Here is an 18924-nt window from a genome sequence, read left to right as displayed (position 1 = left end):
TGTTTAAAAAGAAATATGATAGTGAAAGAAAAGTGCGTTATAGAGCAAGACTCGTGGCAAAGGGTTTTAACCAAATACCAGGAGTAGACTTTAATGAGACTTTTTCACCGGTAGTTAGACATTCAACTCTAAGATTGTTATTCGCTTTAAGTGTAAAATTAAAATTAGATATAACTCACTTAGATGTTACAACGGCCTTTCTTAACGGTCCTTTAGAAGAAACAATATTCATGACAGTACCTGAAGGTCTTGAGACAGTTCATAAAAACAAAGTTTTAAAATTAAAAAAGGCCATCTATGGGCTGAAACAGTCATCGAGAGCATGGTACAAGAGAGTAGAAGATTGCTTATGTAACTTAGGTTTCAAAAGGTCTGAAATAGAACCATGTTTATTTATAAGAATGAATGGACCTATAAAAGTCATTGTAGCATTGTATGTAGATGACTTCTTTGTATTCTCAAACAGTACAGAAGAAACAAAAAAACTTAAACAAGTGTTAAGCTCCAACTTTAAAATTAAGGACTTGGGTCAGCTCACACAATGTTTAGGTATGCGTGTTAAAATAGATAAAAAGTCAAATATAATAACCTTAGATCAGGAGCAATATATTGATCAGCTTTTGAATACATTTAATGTATCGGAAAGTAATCCGGCAGACACTCCAATGGAGAGTGGGTTGAATTTAGTTAAAGAAGAAAACTGTAAATCTAATATTCCCTTTCAACAGCTGATCGGTAGTCTAACATATTTAGCTATGCTGACAAGACCAGATATAGCATATTCAGTAAGCTACTTAAGCCAGTTTAATAAGTGCTATGGTGATACACACTGGACCCATGCGAAAAGGATCTTAAAATATTTAAAGAAAACAAAAAGACTCTGTTTGAACTATAGGGATGAGAAAGCAGAATTAGAAGGATTTGTTGACGCAGACTGGGCAAGTGACAAAATGGATAGGAGATCTTATACAGGTTATTGTTTCACAATGTCGGGTTCTCCTGTATCATGGGGTAGCAGAAAACAAAAAACTGTCGCGCTATCTAGCACCGAAGCAGAATACATGGCGTCTGCAGAAGCATGTAAGGAGGCTATATATTTGAGAAATTTGCAATCGGAAATTACAGGAAGCTTGCGTATGGTTGTAATGTACAATGATAACCAGAGTGCACAGAAGTTAGCGACAAATCATCAATTCCATAACAGATCGAAACACATCGACACACGTTATCATTTCATACGCGAGGCTATATCAAATGAAATAATAAGAATTGATTATATTTGCCGACGGCTGAGATGCCAGCTGATTTGTTAACTAAGGGATTGACTGCGGATAAGCATAATCTCTTCATTGAAAAGCTGGGCATTGCAATAAAAAAATGATCAGTCCATTTTGATTTAGTGGGGGTGTTAAAATATATCAAAATGTACAGATGGCGCGTACATCGGGCGATGCGAACAATCTATGTTAGATCTATGTGTTTCGTGTTTAGTAAAATAAAGACAGTTCAGTTATATGTTTCATCATATAAACACGTGTTATTTAATACTTCTTCAGTTAAATAAAGAACAGACAGTTTGAATTCTTGTGCGTTATTTCTGTTTATAAATACCCATTTCCAATAGGTTATGGGCCCAGGACACATTGTACATTAACTCTGCATATAGTTATCGGTTTATTTTTGTGTGTTTAGTACTTAGTGTAATTGTTAAGTGTTTTAATTGTGTGCGACTTGTTGTAGTTTTTAATCAAGTGTAAGATACTTTGTGTAAGTGAAAATGGACACATACAAAGACAGGAAAAACATTCCCCAGTTTAGTGGCACGAAATATAACGCGTGGAAACACAGAATTCGTAATTACTTGTACGAGCTTGATGTACTGAAAGTCATTGACAATCTACCGCCGAATCCAGTTACTGCCGAATGGACAAAGGCAGAACGAATTGCCAAATGTTCAATTGTGCAGTACTTAGCCGACACGCACCTCAAGTACGATACGCCAGGAAGTACTGCGAAATCTATCCTAACAAATTTAGATTCCGTCTATGAAAGCCAGAGTACGGCTACGGAATTGTCCATCCGGAAGAAATTGCTTCGATTAAAAATGAAGAATAATACTTCCCTGAAGGATCATTTTGAAGTATTTGACGAGTTAATAACTGAGCTATCAGGTGCGGGCGTGACAATGAGGGAGAACGAAATAATTTCCATTTTACTATCGAGTTTACCAGAAGCCTATGACACGGTATCTACAGTTATCGAGACGATGATGACCGAATCAAAAACTAACCTGGACATAGTGAAGAAAAGACTCTTTGATCACGAAACAAAGATCAAAAGTGAAAATATAGATACAAGCACAAAAGTGCTACAAGCAGGAAGAGTGGAAATAGAGAACTCAAGAGGAAACTATTTTGAAAATTCTCGATTAAGAAGAGGAAACCGTAGGGGACAGAACAGAAGAGGAAATGCATGCAAACCAAATAAATTATCATTCGCTGGAAAATGCCATCAATGCGGAAGAGCAGGGCATAAAATCAAGGACTGTTATCATTACAAAAGGAGACACCAATACAAAACAGAAAAAAAAAATAAAAATAGAAATTTGCAGCTAATCCATACGGCGCAAACAGCAGCAAACGATAATACCTCCAGCTACGCGTTTATGACCGGAGAGTATCAGATTATGGAAACTGAAAAATTGACATTTATTCTCGATTCCGGAGCATCGGATCATATAGTTAACGATGAGAGTGTATTCTCAAAAATAATGCAGCTAGACCCACCCATCAAGATTGCAATAGCGAAGAATGGCGAACACATAACGGCTACTAAGAAGGGACAGATACCTGTTACAAGCAACCTAGGCATTGAAGGAGTACTCGAAGATGTGCTATACTGCCCTGAAGTACCATACAATTTACTATCCGTTAGAAAAATTCAGCAGAAAGGGATAAGTATTATCTTCAATGAGAGAGGTGTCCAAATCTTTAAAGATGATAAAATGGTAATGTATGGTAAACCTTTAAATAATTTAACATCTATTGTTTTTGACATTGCAAAGAAAAGAGTAAATTTATCGAGCTCTCATATGCCTAGTAAAATAATTAATAACTATGAACTATGGCGTAGACGTTTAGGGCATATAGGAAAAACAAAATTTTTACAATTGAAAAATAAACAAATGGTAGAAGATGTGACTTATCTTGAAAAAGCAATTCCAGACGATTATTTATGTGAAGCTTGTATAAATGGAAAGCAAGCACAATTACCATTTGAAAAGGTAAAGGATAAGAGTCATATTAGGAAACCATTGTTTATAGTTCACACAGACGTTTGTGGCCCGATCACTCCTTCTACAATTAATGGTAAAAAGTATTTTGTTACATTCATTGATGAGTATACGCATTACTGCGTAACATATTTGCTTGAAAACAAATCAGATGTTTTCACAGTTCTTAAAGACTTCATTGCAAAAAGTGAAGCACGTTTTAATTTAAAAACTGTCAATCTATATTGTGATAATGGCAGGGAATACTTATCAAATGTAATGAAAGATTATTGTGTACAAAGAGGAATAAGCTATCATTTAACGGTCCCGCGAACTCCGCAATTAAATGGCGTTGCAGAACGCATGAATAGGACAATAACCGAAAAAGCACGTGCAATGATAAACGGTGCAGGTTTAGGAAAAGAGTTTTGAGGAGAAGCAGTTTTAACTGCAACATATTTAATTAATTTAACCCCATCGAAAGCTCTATGTGTAAATAACACCCCATTTGAATTGTGGCATAATAAAAGGCCCAAATTAAAATATCTAAAGGTTTTTGGTTCCACAGTATACGTTCACAATAAAGTGAGGAAATCAAAATTTGATGAAAAATCTTACAAGTGTATATTGGTAGGATTTGTACCAAATGGTTATAAAGTGTGGAACGTAGAAAAGGGGAAATTTGAGATAGTAAGGGATGTTATTGTTGATGAAATTAATTATTTAAAATCTCGGCCGGTAATAAATGGAATCGATATGAAAAGTGATTTATGTGAAACTGATGCATCTCGTGAGATGCCGAAATCAGTAGATATTAATAAATCTGATAGTGAAAAATCAGATGTGCTGAAGAGGATGAAATCTGATAACAATAAATCAGATATAGTAGAGCCGAGAATAGAAGTAACGATAGATCATATGGAAAATAAATCTGTAACTGAAACAGATATAGCTGGAGTATCTGGACCAGAACAAAATCAAGAAAGAGTATTAAAAGATAGCATAGAACCTAGAAGGAGTGATAGGATTAAACAACGACCGACTATTTCGTATAAAGAATTTTATGGAGACGATGATTATCTTTTGTGTGCCCAGTCAATAGTTTTAAAAATTCCCACTTTTTTTGAAGAGATTAAAATGAGAAAAGATAGGATTAAGTGGGAACAAGCTATTGCTGAAGAAATAAACTCATTAGTTATTAACAAAACTTGGGATTTAGTACCGAGGCCAAAAGATAAAAACATCGTCGACTGTAAATGGGTATTTACGATAAAAAATGATGAATCCGGAAACCCATTGAAATACAAAGCTCGACTAGTGGCTCGTGGTTTCAGTCAAAAATATCTAGAAGATTATAATGAAACATTTGCACCTGTAGCTAGAATGTCTAGTTTTAGATTTCTTATTGCTTTTGCAAATCAACATGATTTATTAGTCCACCACATGGACGTAAAAACAGCTTTTTTAAATGGTATTTTAAAGGAAGAAATTTATATGCGAATTCCTGAAGGTGTCAAATGTAATAATATATATCAAGTATGTAAATTGAATAAATCATTATATGGTCTTAAACAATCAGCTAGATGCTGGTTTGAGATGTTTGAAAAAGCTCTTTTAGAGAAAGGCTTCCGGAACTCATCAGCAGATCGTTGCATTTATATTTTAGATAGAAAGAGTATATTAAAGAATATACATATACGTGGTACTATATGTGGATGATCTAGTGATAATAACTGCTGAGATTGAAACAATGAAAAATTTCAAAAATTATTTGAAAAATAGATTCTGTATGACGGATTTGAATGAAATCAAACTATTTCTTGGAATAAAAGTGAGTAGAACTAATGGACAAACAACATTAGATCAGAGTGCATATATTAAGACTGTGCTTGAGAAATTTAGTATGCTAGACTGCAAACCAGTTACTACACCTCTTCCAAGTGTATTAGACTACGTAGCTTTAAACTCTGACGAACAATACAATGCACCTTGCCGAAATTTAATTGGATGCTTAATGTACATAATGATTTGCACAAGACCAGATTTAAGTATCGCAATAAATATATTAAGCAGATATTCAAATAAAAATAATAGCGAGCTGTGGCAAAACCTTAAAAGGGTTCTTAGATATCTTAAAGGGTCAATTAATATTAAATTAACTTATGTTAAAAACGATTACAAAAATATACTGAGTGCATATGTAGATTGAGATTGGGGTGGTAGTGAAAATACTGATCGAAAGAGCACAACAGGGTATTTATTCAAATTATATGAAAAATGTACAATTTGCTGGAACAGTAAAAGACAAGCATCAGTAGCTGTTTCATCCACTGAAGCAGAGTACATGGCTCTTTTCGAAGCTGTGAGAGAAGCACTTTGGCTGAGATCATTGGCAATGAGTATTAATATAAGTGTCTCTGATCCAATAGTAATATTCGAAGATAACATGGGCTGTATTAATATTGCAAACAATCCGTGCAGTCATAAACGATCGAAGCATATAGACATAAAGTACCATTTCTCAAGAGAACAAGTTGAAAAGAAAATCATAAAACTTGAATTTATTCCCACAGGTGGTCAACTAGCAGACACTCTTACGAAGCCATTGTCAGCAAATAAATTCCTGGAATTTAGAACAGGAATGGGACTCGGATAATGATTAAAATAAATGAATAATAATTATATAACTTATAATAGATATATTTTGTATGGTCTGATTAGGTTTTTCTGGGTTTCCCTAATCCAAGCAACGAATGTTGGACCAATTGTATTTTGCCCCAGAAGTAGAGTCAAAATTGAATACGAGGAAGACGGTCTGTATGGTAATTTTAAAATACAGTTACTAAACAACTAAAAATGAACTAGTGAAAAGAACATCGACTTATTTTTTTGAGGGGGCCTGTTGGAATATCTGCAAAAACTAAGTCGAGTGTTGAAGGATACTAAGAGTGTCCCGGAATATTTTAACGGTCCTCGGGTCTTTGTCATTGACTTCGGTCAGAAGTGGAAGGCCTGCAACCTTCAAATACAAAGAGGCCCTGAGTAATAAATTAAGGGACTTCCCACATCTGTTTTTCACGAGTGGACCCAACAGGGGTTTTTCTTTCCCCTAAAACTTTCTCTGTAGCTTCACTTCAGTTTCGGCTCGCTAACGATACAGACGTCTTCTGACTAGTTCTTCTTCAGTTAAATAAAGAACAGACAGTTTGAATTCTTGTGCGTTATTTCTGTTTATAAATACCCATTTCCAATAATATTTATTGTTTGAAATACCATTTTAATAATTTAAAATAATTGTTTAAATAAATAAATTTTTATAATTTGTTTCTATATTAATTATTTGAATTGTTATTTCTCTCAATAATAATTTATTGTTAAAATAATTGTTTAAATAAATAAATTTTTATAATTTGTTTATATAGTAATTATTTGAATTGTTATTTCAATAATAATTTATTGTTAAAATAATTGTTTAAATAAATAAATTTTTATAATTTGTTTCCATATTCATTATTTGAATTGTTATTTCAATAATTTATTGTTAAAATAAATAGATTTTTATAATCTATACAAATTTGTTATTTGTTTTTATTTATTTAAACAATTATTTTCACAATAAATTATTAGAATAATATAATTCACAAATAGAAAAATATACAGGGTGTCCCAAAATTCGTGAAAATCCCGAAAGGGGGTGGTTCCTGAGACCATTCTAAGAGACATTTTCCTTTGCACCAATGTCAACTGCGGCTTTGTTTAGGAGTAATTAACGAAAAACACGGACCAATCAGAGCGCGCCCTGGCCCGGCGCGCCACGCCGCGCCGGCAAGCGAGTGTCGGTGGTACGCCGCGACATCGCAACGAACAAGAGTTTCTCGATAATGTGAACCCTCTCCGATTTTGATGAGCTTTGGATATGTTGTCAAGACCATGATTCTGAACAACATTTCTCTTTAGACTTTTTGGCGATCGGCTTTAGTTTACGAGATAAGTAACTTGTAATTGTAAATCGATCGATGTACTATCTGAACTATCTCCTCTCCGACTTCGATGCGCTTTGGATACGTTGTCAAGGCCATGATTCTGAACAACATTTCTCTTTAGACTTTTTGGCAATCGGCTTTAGTTTACGAGATAATCGTAAAAAAAGAGAAGAAGCAGAAATTGATTGAATTAAAAACTCACGTATTCAGCCGTAAATCCATTTGCTGCTTCGAAATGTGTGTCACTGGGTCACTCGGTGACGAACTGCACAGATGTCTTCAGGTACACGGCAGTACCGAAAGCCAAGGGACGTACGGCCAGGTCGACGAGCTGCACAGCCGGTGGTAGAAGGCCTAAGGGATGCGCGGTCAAGTCGACGATCCAGAATTTAACTTTCACTTTCGAATCGATAAATAATTCGTATGTTTATTTTACACAGATGTCTTGAAATTTTTCCACACTCACAATCACTGTTCACATTTGTCAACACATAGTTATGCACTAATAATAATTGCCATATCCCTTGTACTGCTGCACAAATCACAACAATCAGGTAATGCAATCACTAGACTGCGGATTTCATGCATTTGTAGCAAACATGAGTAGGTGCATTTTAAGACACTAGAGAGATTAAAATAATTTCAAAACACCAATGTATTATTTTCAACTTCTCAAAATGATCACAATCAAATATCTGTCTGGCTCCTGTCCCTTGTAATAGCGGCAGCCAACTTTCATTTTACATACAGATCCGCAGTCTAGTGATTAAATTAAATAATCGTTTAATTAGTTTAAGCAATTATTATTAGTGCATAACTATGTGTTGACAAATATGAACAGTGATTGTGAGTGTGGAAAAATTTCAAGGCATCTGTGTGAAATAAACATACGAATTATTTATCGATTCGAAAATGAAAGTGAAATTCTGGATCGTCGACTTGACCGCGCATCCTTTAGGCCTTCTAAGGCTGTGCAGTTCGTCGACCTGGCCGTACGTCCCTTAGCTTTCGGTACTGTCGTATACCTGAAGACATCTGTGCAGTTCGTGACCGAGTGACCCAGCGACACACATTTCGAAGCAGCAAATGGATTTACGGCTGAATAAGTGAGTTTTTAATACAATCAGTTTCTGCTTCTTCCCTCGTTCGGGTAACGTTGCCGTAAGTCGGGTAAAGAGATCCACCCATATAAATTGACAAGTAAAGTTCTTCCGACCGACAAGAACTGTAAAGGGTAATGTTGTTCAGAATCATGGTCTTGACAACATATCCAAAGCTCATCCAAATCGGGTAAAAGATAGTACATCGATCGATTTACAATTACAAGTTTTTACATTTATCGCGTAAACTAAAGCCGGCTGACAAAAACTGTAAAGGGAAATGTTGTTCAGAATCATGGTCTTGACAACATATCCAAAGCTCATCCAAATCGGGGAAGATTCACATAATCTCGAGAAACTCTTGTTCGTTACGGCATCGCGGCGTTACACCACGCTCGTCTCCCGGCGCGCCGGGCTGAACGTGCCATCGCGCGTCTAGATCGCGCTCTGATTGGTCCGTGTTTTTCGTTAATAACTCCTAAACAAAGCCCCGGCTGACATTGGTGCAAAGGAAAATGTTGCTTCAAATGACCTAAGGAACCTCCCATTTCCCGGAGTCGAAGGGGTTTTGGGACACCCTGTATATATCGTTGAATTTGTCTTTTTTCTCTTTAAGAATCCAAATATAGCATAAACAGTTGTTGATAGAAAAAACATCCGTGACCTTGAAAACTTGAAATAATGACTTTGAAAAAATTTTTTTTCTCTAATACTATATCCACCTCCTTATACACTACAACTTTTGTTTGAAGAGATTTTTCATATATACATAACTGACAGAGATATTAAGGGGCGTAATTTGCATTATTCGGAAGCATACAACTGCGCATATAGCTATTTTAATAGCTACATGCTGCCGAATAATGTAAATTACACGGCGTAAACGAAAAAATAGGACTTTTGAGGCAGATAGCGCCCTAGATCGATGTTTTATCTAGCGTTTTTTTTTACTAGTGAAAAACCCCGTGTTTGTATTATTGAGAAATGAGTAAATGAATATCTTGCAATCCTGGAAGTCTCTCTACTCCCTTATATATATATACATATAAATAAATTCATTAATACGCTCCAATCTACAAAAGAAAAACAGTTATAATATCGGAAAAAGAAGTTATTATGAATAATAAGTAGTCTGACTGAAACATGGACTGAAGGTGGTCAATGATACCGCTGAACGGGGCGTTAAACTAATGGAGGATCATAATAAAATTTTATATAGAAACAAAGAGGAGAAATAATATATACTATACAAACTGTGTGATGGAATATTGACAGCAGTATCCTGACGCCACAAAACAGATTTGTCAAAGGATTTTTAAATATTTTTTAATATAGAGAGAAACACCTGATCAATCCCTGCATGATTAATTGCTTTTTTAAGAGGCATTGAAGACTGCTTATTACCTGAGAGTTATTAAATTTTTCATTTTCCTCAGAGTCAGTAAGTTCTTTATTTTTCTCGAAGTCATTAAGTTTTCCATTTTTCTCGGAGTTATTCAATTTTTCATTTTCCTCAGTGTCGTCAAGTTTTTTCATATAGTCCAGTCGGCAGGTCGAAAAAAGGCGTCTACCTGGAAAGTATTCCGAACTTAATGAAATTTTGACACGTCATTTAGGGGTACTCTGGGGTGTCGAATCTCAGTTTTCGACCTCGAGGACCCTGTGCTAACTTGGGGAGGGGGAAAAACCACGATTTTTATTACCTTGTTTTGGTTTTTCGCCTATTACTCAAAAACTGTGGGTCCTCAGAACTTTTGTTTTTCATTTTTGGAATCATTTTGGATCACTCTACTGTATCCGTAGAGGTACGCTGGTGAGTGTAGCGCGCGGGCGCGTTGGAAAACAACGGAGGGGTAATAGTAGGCTATGGTGGGGGTATGGTTTAGTACCACAGTACCACAGCTCTGGCATCACTGGCTCCACGCCATATTCGGCGGGAAACGGACGTCGAGGTTCCGCCATCTTAACGGATACGGAAACTCGACGTCACACATCCGTTCTCCCCGCACCATTCCCCTCACCACCAACCGCCGCCTATAAAAGGCGATGTAAACGAGGCACGGGTCTCTTTTCCAGCCTGGGCAGCATCCCAGGAACACGTTCCTACCTAACCTAGTTCCCACCGGCGTGACAGCATACACGCCAAACAGAGAGGGCAGCATCCCTCTCTGCCGCTCAGGCAGCATCCTGAGCAAATCTCTCGGGCAGCATCCCGAGAACTCCGACAGCTACCGGAGACCCCTAAATGAAGGGGCAGCTTCCTCTTCATTTACCGCAGAACCGCCGCGAGGAATTTCCCGACTCGTGGCAGGGTTTCCCGACCACTCTTGTCTGAACCCAGTCGCCGGTACAAGCACCAGGTCCACGAATACGCGTCGCGTCGCGATGAACGATCACGCAAAGATCGTCCCTAGAATCACGGATCAGTAAGACCGTTCATGAGACACACGGCTACGCGAATGTACGAGCAGTGAGACCCGTAAAATACACATACACGTTGTCGTTATTTCACGTCCCGCGCACCTCGTCCATTTTCAGCTTCAGTCGATTCTCTCGCCGGTAGACGAACCCGGCTCGACGAGTTATTCCAGCACGAGAGGATACGACGCCGCGACGACTTCTCCGTCGGAAGCAGAACCGTTACATCATTATTTTATATATGTATAATGTTTAATGCGGCTGAACATAGGGAGGGAAGAGAGAGAGAGAGAATATGGCGGAGGAGTGCTGCACAATTTTTCTTAGTATAGACCACACATACCATGTAGCGTGTAACATTGGGACTACGGGCGCGGCTGTGGTGGGCATAGGCAGACCTAGCAATGATAGGCTCGATTTGTTTATGTGCCGTTCCCGGGACTGTTCTCTATGGAGAACAGGCCTCACTTTCATCTCAGGAACTGTTTGGCCGATTGAACTACATTTTTTTTCGTTTCATTCGTAAAGGATTGAGCTATTACAAAATAATTTTTTCAACCTCGACAATCAACTTTATAATGTCGAAAAATTTAAACAAATTCTGTTTTTACGTATTTTCGATGAGGGGCCAGAGTATTTGGAAGTTTTCGGTAAATATTTATACAATTTTTTAATACTGTTTTGGTTAATGTTTCTGCAAACCTCGTTCATCATTTCTTCTGAAATCTGGCACGCTAGGGTCCCTACATTATTACTCGGGTTTTTTTCTACTACACTCCGGTATTCCAGATGTTTTTTTATTACTATTGCAGTCAGGCCCAAGGTTTGTCTCTTTTTGTAAGCACGAACACCTCGACAAAGAGTGGTTGCTAATATTGTTCTCGAGGTATAAATAGGTTTATTTAGTCGTATACAGTTTACTGGTATTTTCTCGGGACCAGCCGTACAGACAAATGACCATAATACCATAATGACCCTACCTGAAACAGGGGTGCACGGCGGCCTTTACCAGCTCATTGTCACACTAATTTTTATAGCTCCATTCGTTCAAGGGAAAACTTCGAATCACTCTGACCTCTCATCGAGAAAACGTAAAAACAGAGTTTGTTTAAATTTTTCGACATTATAAAGTTGATTGTCGAGGTTGAAAAAATTAGTTTGTAATAGCCCAATCCTATCTGAATGAAAATATATAGTTGCGTCTGAAAATATATAATAGTATACTAATACATGTACTTGTTCAGAATGTTGAGTTTTACAACACATTTTTCATTGGAATTTGGCGAGGTGTAACCTTTTATGTGCAATTACCATAATTTCTGTTACTTACCAATACCGCGTCTTCCGTTGCGGCTGAGAATGCCTCGGCTTCTGGCGAAAATATAAGACGGCACGCGTGTCAACAGTTTTCCACATCACCCATGAGGTACTATTGTAGATGCGTTTTTTTTAATCAGTGGTATCCCCTTTAGGCCTATTCCACTGTGTCGCACACTGCAACAATTCTTTCGACGTCGGACAGTTTAAATTGTTTTTTATCTTTACAATTGTACAGTGCCAGCTGATAGAATCAGTGGTACTGCACTTGCAAGTGGACCTCGACGTCGCACAGTGGGACCTTTCGTCCAAATTGGAGACAAAATCAAAGAACTTTCGATAGAAATGAGGTAGAGCGATGAAATTTTTTTTAATTAAAGCTGAAACTTTGCAGAATATGGGAAAAATAGGGAGATTATGGTACGAACGTTTTTTAACCTTGAGAAAATTCGTTAAACATGTAGAATTTCAAGAAATCGATTTTGCAATATCCTGAGGTCGTAGACAAATTTTGAGACCAGATTTGAAATCAGCGTGAAAAAATCTACGGGAAATGAAGTACAACATGTTCAAAAAAATTTTTTTCAGCGCGTGGTATTGGAAAAACCACAATTTTCTCGAAATTGTGCAAGTTTAACGAATTCTCTCAACGTTACTAAACGTTCTTACCGTAATCTCCCTATTTTTCCCATATTCTGCAATGTTTAAGCTTTAATTTTAAAAAAATTTAATCACTTTACCTCATTCTATCGAAAGTTCTTTGATTTTGTCTCCAATTTGGACGAAAGGTCCCACTGTACGTCGGATAGTTTAAACTTTTTTTCTATCTTTACAATTGTGCAGTGCCAGCTGACAGAATCAGTGGTCCTGCACTTGTAAGAGCACCTCGACGTCGGATAGTTTAAACTTTTTGCTATCTTTACAATTGTGCAGTGCCAGCTGACAGAATCAGTGGTCCTGCACTTGTAAGAGCACCTCGACGTCGGATAGTTCAAACTTTTTTCTATCTTTACAATTGTGCAGTGCCAGCTGACAGAATCAGTGGTACTGTACTTGTAAGAGCACCTCGACGTCGGATATTTAACATTTTTTTAATACTTACATTTTTTTAATACTTACATTTTCGAGATGCCAGCTGAACTAGTACGTGCTGCTTTGCGTCGGGCAGTTTCAAGTTTTTTCTTTGCTGCCTTTGCTATTTCGTCTAGGATGTACTGGTTTCCTCTCTCCTTTCTGCTGTCGATAATTTCGGGCAGCATACAATGTATATAAAACCGCGACAATTGTGGTTCCATTTTAAGTTGCCAAAAGACGTCGTCTCTTTCAACTCGAATTACCTTTATCCCTTTTTTTGTCCACACACCAAATAAGCAGTATTTTCTGCCCGTTATGTGCAATTGTCCTTGCACTTGGTAGTAGTAGTCGTGTGATTTGCTCATTGCGCTACCCGTACTGTCTTCAAACATCTCTCGGACGGTTGTGACTGTATGTAATGCCTCTTCCGGCGTTAGATTTTCTGCGGTTTTCGGGCACTTTACTTCGACAATGCCGTCGTCACCGATCAAACCATCCGGTGATGCTCCCAAATAGCGAAGCGATGCGTCGATGAAAAGACCGCAGTCTTCAATTTTTACATTCTCCTTTGTCGAAAATTCTGCGAGAGCAGCAGCTTCGTTCTGCTTTCCGTATCGTACGGCAGCAACGTTTAGAGGCTTTGGGCGGACCAGTACCTCTACCAGTTTGGCACACCGCGTTGTTTTTAATCGACGGCACACTTTGCCAAAGTATGACGCTGTCAACATGTCTGACTTGTACATCAGCCACTTGCTGTTGTTGCATTGCCCAACGGTATCCTGCTGGATCTGTTCCCTTTCTTGCGCCTGATCCTCTAGCTTTTTCATATGGTCTGTCTTGCGCAGTTCATATACTCCATGTCTGGCTTTTGTGCGTTTGGTTCGTAATCTTTATCATTGCCTGCACGGAACTGCTGTTTTGTCCTTTTGCAGTCACTCTTCCTACGAGCATTTTGTGATGCTTCGTTTTTACGTCGTTCCTCCAAATCCTTCAAAATTGGTGAGGGCGCGCCGCCGAGGGATGTCTGCAGACGAGACATTACTGCTTTTGTGTTAAACTGGATCACAGCAGCGTAAACTCTTGCGTTGTACGATCCTCTTTGACCGAAATTGAGTCTCTTCCCGCCAATGTGCTTCGCGACGATGGCATTGAAACTCTCCACCGTGTTATTGTTGCTCTGATAGAGGAGGCTTTCAGAGTACACCGCCAACGTATTTACGATATCCTGCATCTTTTTATACACTCCCTGATTTGATAAGTCGGGAACAATGTTGACTTCATCTTCTTTCTGAGATCCATCGCAGAAATATCTGGCGCACCGTCTGTGATCTCCGAAAACGTGGCTGGTCACATTGACGATGTCTTCATGCAAACGTTTGATCTTCTCTGCTATCGACACTTTCTCATTCATCCTGAATGCAGCAGCTCTCGCAATTCCCATGCGCATCCGCCGAATACTTTTCTCTACCATTTTCCTGTAGTAGCCAGCCTGAGTCTTCTTCACAACATCCTTCATCTTGTTGCAGAAGTTGCGCAATAAATGGTTCGTACATTCGATCTTCTTCACGCGCAGCGATGTTCCGTATGGCTTGCAGTCCAAAATTTTTTTGTATACACTGCTGTCGCCGTCAGCAATTAGTGTTGAGTACACTAATCCGTGTTTTTCCTTGCTGATCTTGAAACCTTCTGCGATGGCGTCGCCCTTCATTTGTGTCGATGCCTGGTTTCTGCCCCAATTTTTAAAACATTTGTGTTTCGGCGCTTATTTTTCCAGTTTCGCTGCTTTCTGGCAAATGCTGCAGATTCGATTTTTTATTCCGACGTATAGGACCTTCCCGGTGTAATATCCAATGATCACGCCAACACCCGACGCCGAGTTGTACATTCCGGTTCGGTAGGACCTTTTCATCCAGGTCCCGTCAGCCAGGACGGGAATGTGTGGAGTTCCGCATGGTAGGATATCGCCTCTTTTAATGGCTAGCTCTCTTTCTTCAGCAGCCGCTGCCGACATTGCTTCTTCCGCAATAAGTTGGGATTTATCCACGATCGTGTCGTGACATTTACGGTACTTCTTCTTCGTCATACAGGGGACGTTGATGGCTGAGAAAAGTCCCTCCATTTGTGAATATCCGCCTCCGGCGGTCATTGCTGCGACGACTGCACTCAGGTCGATGTCAACAGACGACTTCTCTCTAGTATCTGCAGGCAGACTATGGACTTCAAATGTCTCATTGCACATCTGGCATCTCAAATGCATGGTTGTCCTCAGACCCGATGTCTTCGTACCTTCTATACGGATGCTCGTCGACGAACATGTAATCACCGAGTGATTGGCAACCTTCAACATTTGTTCGCTGACGTAGGCCAGGTGAGAGATGCTGTACCTGTCCGAAGGGCACGATTCCGCCTGTGACGTGGTCGTCGTTCCTCTTTCCACGACGTAGTACTCCTCTTCGTCTGTCGTCTCTTCAACATCTTCTGTCATGTTGCGCAATGTTTCTCCTCCGAGTCCACCTGACGCCGGCGCTGCATTTTCTGCTTCCATTTCTTCGAATTCTATGACTTCTTCAATTTCTACGAATTCTTCAATTTCCATGCTTTCTTCAATTCCTATGGTTTTATCACAGATGGTGTTGCCGCACACCTCTTCCAGTACGCTTGATGCCGGTGATGCTTCCCTTTCTTTATTATCTTCGCCCATTGCCACGAAATGCTCGGCGTTTGTCTCCCACGACATTGGTTCTTCGTTTCCAACAGGTGCCGGCGCTCTATTTTCCGCACCCGTTGACTGCTTTTCCAGGCCAAACCTCGATAACCGCTGCTGTCTGCAAACAGAATACAAAAACATGTTGGTGGCTACACACAACAGAACGGTGGATAAACACACACAAAAACCAAAGAACAAATGCACAGTACAAGTGCATTCTCTGCAATTCGTTCAAGATTTTTAAATTGAAAATCTTGCATGGGGAAAAAAACAAAAATCTCAAAGAATCGAAAAATTGCAGATTTCGCGTGGAAGGCACTTATTATCAGTGCGTTTATCATCCTTGAACGTTTTACAGAAATAATTAAAAACCGAAATCAACTTGATTAGCATTTCTAGAGCATCAGCATTACATCTGTAAATATTTTAGTAATTGGATTATATCTCTAACAAGAAATCCTACATACATTAAATACACACCCGCAATACAAAGATCAAAGAACAAATGTACAGTTTCACTTTCCGTGCCTTTCTGTACTTATTAGATTCCATGCACAAATCCGCCTTACAAGAAGTAATCCCCATTTGTTGGGAAACATCCAAACCCATTAGTTGCGGTTTCGCGCCGATACACCTGGATGGCCGTCGGGTTGCTCGGCCGTGTTTATTGAACCATTCAGCCACGGCGACCGAGGCCTTGGTCGCCCTGGCAGAAAACCATTGGAAGGATTTACTTGAGAACTTTCCACGAATAATTTTACGAATTGGAGGTAACACGGAAAGCGAACTAAAGGGGTGTATTTAGTTAGTGAGTATTTAGTTACGGTTAGTGGTACGGATGTTATTTGGTGTGTGACTCTCCAAGAGTCACACAAAGAACTTCCCGATTAGTTAGTTCTAGTATATTATTATCATTATTAAGTGTACATTTTAAGAAGATTATACGTTTTCAGAGAAATTCAATAGTTTTCTACTTATCAAAATGTTTGCTATATGGCGTCGCATTAAACGAACATCGTAGGCTCGTTGCTCGCTTGGTTCCTTGTTATAGCATACTAATGTTGCAAAATAAATTGTCTTAATTAGTTTTTCGCAAACGATACAACTCATCATTATCCGGGTTTGCAGTATTGATCTTGGTTTTCTTCGATACAGTTAATTTAAATTGTCCCAAAATATATAAACCGCGCTCAATTTTGAAACTCTGCTCAGTGCTACATACAACATTTGTAAAGTTCGCCTTTCTGATTTTTTAAAATCCAAACATACTTTCTCGTATGTTTGTCCCTGACTTTTATGAATCGTAATCGCTTCAGCAGGAACCACTGGAAATTGACTACGTGTGATTTGATATTTTTCCTCACTCGACATATTTACTTGATTCGATATTTTTATTATTGGTGTTAAATTTTGACCAATATTTGCATTTTTTATATAATCACGATAACGAGTTCTTACTTTCACTCCTACTCTGGGCAATTGAAAATCTAACCGCAATATAGACGGAATTTTAGTATTTTCTTGAAAAGTAATAAATTTTAATATTCCGCATGTGTGTGCTCCATTAACCAAGCCGTTTTCAACATCAATGTTATTAATAATTTTCATATAGTTTATATTAATTTTCAATTTAATCTCAGTTAATAATTCGTTTTGAACTGATTGTTTTTTTAAAGATTATAATATAAATTTTTTTTTGTACTCTCATCGATATTCTTTGAAAATGTATTCTCGGGAGTAGAGATGATTAATTCACTCTTGTATTGGGATAATTTTCGATTATTGTAAGCGGAAACATCATCATAAGGTACAAAAAAAATTTTTTGTGTAATTACGTTTGTTTCTTCGGTGGAAACTTTCCGTTCTCTCGTATAAATTGCATTGTTGAATGAACTTCTTTCAAAAAAACTAAACAACTAAAAAACTATTTGACCAAAATGGACCAAAATCTAATCAGCTCTAAGTTACAGCGGGGCACATCGATTGGATGGAAATTGGAAGGAAGGAAGGAAGGAAAGGAAAGAAATTATTTTAAAAGTATTCGTTTCGAAATTTCATCGAAGCCGGACGTTTTCTCGATGAGAGGTCAGAGTGATTCGAAGTTTTCCCTTGAACGAATGGAGCTATAAAAATTAGTATGACAATGAGCTGGTAAAGGCCGCCGTGCACCCCTGTTTCAGGTAGGGTCATTATGGTATTATGGTCATTTGTCTGTACGGCTGGTCCCGAGAAAATACCAGTAAACTGTATACGACTAAATAAACCTATTTATACCTCGAGAACAATATTAGCAACCACTCTTTGTCGAGGTGTTCGTGCTTACAAAAAGAGACAAACCTTGGGCCTGACTGCAATAGTAATAAAAAAACATCTGGAATACCGGAGTGTAGTAGAAAAAAACCCGAGTAATAATGTAGGGACCCTAGCGTGCCAGATTTCAGAAGAAATGATGAACGAGGTTTGCAGAAACATTAACCAAAACAGTATTAAAAAATTGTATAAATATTTACCGAAAACTTCCAAATACTCTGGCCCCTCATCGAAAATACGTAAAAACAGAATTTGTTTAAATTTTTCGACATTATAAAGTTGATTGTCGAGGTTGAAAAAATTATTTTGTAATAGCTCAATCCTTTACGAATGAAACGAAAAAAAGGTGTAGTTCAATCGGCCAAACAGTTCCTGAGATGAAAGTGAGGCCTGTTCTCCATAGAGAACAGTCCCGGGAACGGCACATAAACAAATCGAGCCTATCATTGCTAGGTCTGCCTATGCCCACCACAGCCGCGCCCGTAGTCCCAATGTTACACGCTACATGGTATGTGTGGTCTATACTAAGAAAAATTGTGCAGCGCTCCTCCGCCATATTCTCTCTCTCTCTTTTCCCTCCCTATGTTCAGCCGCATTAAACATTATATATGTAAAAAATTTAGATAAACACTACAAAGAAAAATTATTACGCGCGTAAGGGAACAGCATGGAACGCAAATTTGGAACGTGTGAGGGTAAGTAAAATACCAAAACTCTCTCTATATATATATATACATGTGTAAA

The 18924-nt window shown here is 38.3% G+C and overlaps 1 protein-coding gene across 1 annotated transcript; it reads right to left on the bottom strand.

The window, feature by feature from the left end:
* Nucleotides 1–13204: 13204 nt before the first annotated feature.
* Nucleotides 13205–13990, bottom strand: LOC143208964 (uncharacterized). Its single transcript, XM_076423979.1, has one exon. It carries the CDS (start codon nt 13988–13990, stop codon nt 13205–13207), a length of 786 nt encoding a protein of 261 aa, XP_076280094.1.
* Between the last annotated feature and the right edge of the window lie 4934 nt (nt 13991–18924).

This window comes from Lasioglossum baleicum, chromosome 5 (assembly GCF_051020765.1).
Source record: "Lasioglossum baleicum chromosome 5, iyLasBale1, whole genome shotgun sequence".
In the NCBI taxonomy this organism is placed as follows: Eukaryota; Metazoa; Arthropoda; class Insecta; order Hymenoptera; family Halictidae; genus Lasioglossum; species Lasioglossum baleicum.
The sequence above is the reverse complement of the archived record's forward strand: the minus strand, read 5'-3'. Positions and strand labels throughout refer to the sequence as shown.